The following is a 3,007-nucleotide window of genomic DNA, read 5'->3' as shown; positions in this document are numbered from 1 at the left end:
GGGTGGGAGAGAGGAAGAGAGGGAGAGAGAGAGAGAGAGAGAGAGAGAGAGAGAGAGAGAGAGAGAGAGAGAGAGAGAGAGAGAGAGAGAGGAGGGAGAAATAATGAGAGACAAGAGTGTTTACGCTTTTTGCCCGTATATTGTAAGCAGGCTTTCGGCATAACGACCTGTTGCGAAGGGGTTTGTAGTTGTGGCTGTGCGAGCATAACTAAAGTCACGGTTCTTGTCCCTTCCGAGATTATTCTAATTAGGCCATACATTAAATCAACATCAATTCGAGGGCAGTATCTCAGAACATCGCCCTTGAAATAACGCATGATAAACAATACCCATGTGAAACTAAAGCACTCTCGTTTTAAAAAGAGAAAGAGTTACATGAAAGTGTAATTGGTCAAGTGTGATAAAACATAATTATCAAGAAAGCAAGAGAGGCAGTCACTTCGACGCAACTTGCCAACCGAGAGCAGTTGTACGGGACTCGGATCAGAAAATATAACAGAGGCCTACGGATATGATAACAAATGGAATTAATGTGAAATTTGCAGTATTATCATCATTATTATTAAAATTGTCATCATCACTGTTATTACTATAATTATTATCACTGTTATTATTATTATTATCAATTTTATTATTTGTGTTGTTATTTTCAATATAAGTAAATTTGCACCTAAATATTACATGTCTCAACAAAGGCATGAGCTCTGTTGCAAGATGCATTCGATACAAAGGGAAGTTAATGAATGTAAAAAAAAATCTTAAAAACTAAAATTAGTTTTATAAAAACAGAGTATAAAAAATAAGCCACCTCTCTTTTAAAACTAGTTATTGTTAATTTGTACAGAATTCAGTATAATGAATATGTATTATGCCGTAAAATAAATCAATGGCATCATTATTATATTAATGATTGCTGCGTGATGGAAAGTTCAAATTTAAGAGAAACGAGTTACAGTGTTATTTAATGACAGCATTCACCTACGTTACAAATTCGTGTGTGTGTGTGTGTGTGTGTGTGTGTGTGTGTGTGGTGTGTGTGTGTGTTTTATGCTGCTTCCTGTGTAATGTCGTGTGTGTGGGGTTGTGTGTGTGTGTGCAGTGTGTGTGTGTGTGTTGTGTGTGTGTGTTTATGTCCTGTTTGTGTGTGTTGTGTGTGTGTGTGTGTGTGTGTGTTGTGTGTGTGGTGGTGTGTGTGTGTGTGTGTTGTTGTATGCAGTCTGTGTGTGTGTGTGTTGTGTGTGTGTGTGTGTGTGTGTGTGTGTGTGTGTGTGTGTGTGTGTGTGTGTTGTGTGTTGGTTGATGGATTTGCGTGTGTATGGTATTTAAGCAATGATGTGTAAGATTATTGTTGTGTAATAGTGTGTTCAGTGTGTTTTTGAATTTTCTTTGTGTTGGTGTATGTGTGAGTGTGCGTTGTGTATAGTGCGGTCAGTGAAGAGAATTTTGGGTGTATGAGTGATGTTGTGTGCTGTAGTTCACATGTAGTGTGCTATCGACATCAGCAGGTCGTGTAAGTGTAATTGTAGTATACCACCGCAAAATAAATGGACTTTCATTAACACAAAAAAAAACAACAAATAAAAAAAATTACTTCTCTAAAATAGACATACACACACAGCCATTATATTTTTTTACGCTGAATTTTCCTGTTTTCGCCACTGAGCCTCGCTTATTAACAAATCGCCACCGAGAAATTTTCACTCATATAGACTTTGTCCACATACAAATCACACTAACAGTCCACCAACATCACGCAGCAAGAACTAAAGAGAGGGACGACACACGACAACAGATGAGACAACGCACACACCCGAACAACAACTCCACTGTAGCTGCTCAGTACTCTCACCTCACTGATCTCGATCTACTCTCCTACTTTATTCTATTATATGCCTTCCAGAAGTTAGTCGAATCTATGGGGTCTATTATGATTCCCTCTTGTATTCAGGATGATCTCCAGCCTGAAAATTTTTCACTTGAGATGTATGATTTTCAGAAATCTAAACCTTTAAGGTGCCGATTTTTCCCCAATATCTTTGACAGGAATAAGAGCTACTGTGGCTTCAGTCTTTGAATCAATATATGATATCGGAGACAATGCGTTTCTGTATTATTCTATTATCACTGAAATCCCTTACGGCTCATTTGTTTATTTTACTTGATCTCTGTTTTCGTATTATCTCCTCTTTATCCTATATTATTTGCCTTTCCAGTGAAGTAATTGATTTGCGTACTGAGTGGGGTCTATTATGATTTTCTTTGTACTATTCAGTATTATTCCCAGCGATTAAAATTATTCATTTAAATATGATGTTAGGATAATATAACCATAAGCAAGTTTTCAGTGATTATATACTATCTATGTTGCTTCATCATTTTGATATCAATTATATGATATCGGTAGAAATGGTGTTGTTGTTATTATTATTATTATCATTAATATCATTACCATTATTATTATTATTATTATTATTATTATTATTATTATTATTATTATTAATTATTATTATTATTATTATTGTTTATTTTATTATTTTTTTATTACTATATATATATTATTTATATATTATTATTATTATCATTATTATTATTATTATTATTATTATTATTATTATTATTATTATTGATATTATTATCAGTATTATTATTATTAATATTATCAGTATCATTGTCATTATTATTAATTTTATTATTGTTTTTTTATCATCATTATTTTCACTATTATTCTTAATGCTAATGTCATAATCGTTATCATCATCATCATTATTATTATTATTATCTTTTTTATCACTGTTATCATTATCACTGTTTTGTTATTATCATTATCATTAGCATTATCATCATTACCACTATCATTATCAATATTGTTATTAGTAATACTATCATTATCAATATTGATATTAGTAATACTATCATTATCATTCATCATCATCATTTAACGGTAGGTTCATGTCTGAGCCGCCGTGGTCACAGCATGATACTCAATTGCAGTTTTCACGTTGTGATG

At 32.9% G+C, this 3,007-nt stretch overlaps 1 protein-coding gene across 1 annotated transcript in view; it reads left to right on the top strand.

The window, feature by feature from the left end:
* The window catches only part of LOC119595573 (probable serine/threonine-protein kinase clkA), a gene marked incomplete at its 5' end in the record, with an annotated part of 69,168 nt that extends 67,094 nt beyond the window's left edge, over nucleotides 1-2,074 (top strand). The window contains 2 exons of the mRNA XM_037944689.1: nucleotides 696-745; nucleotides 1,740-2,074. Of these exons, the coding sequence (XP_037800617.1) occupies nucleotides 696-745; nucleotides 1,740-2,074 (385 nt within the window). The remainder of the gene's footprint in view (nucleotides 1-695; nucleotides 746-1,739) is intronic.
* Between the last annotated feature and the right edge of the window lie 933 nt (nucleotides 2,075-3,007).

This window comes from Penaeus monodon, chromosome 36, assembly GCF_015228065.2.
Source record: "Penaeus monodon isolate SGIC_2016 chromosome 36, NSTDA_Pmon_1, whole genome shotgun sequence".
Lineage (NCBI taxonomy): Eukaryota > Metazoa > Arthropoda > Malacostraca > Decapoda > Penaeidae > Penaeus > Penaeus monodon.
This window is presented reverse-complemented; position numbering and strand designations above follow the sequence as displayed.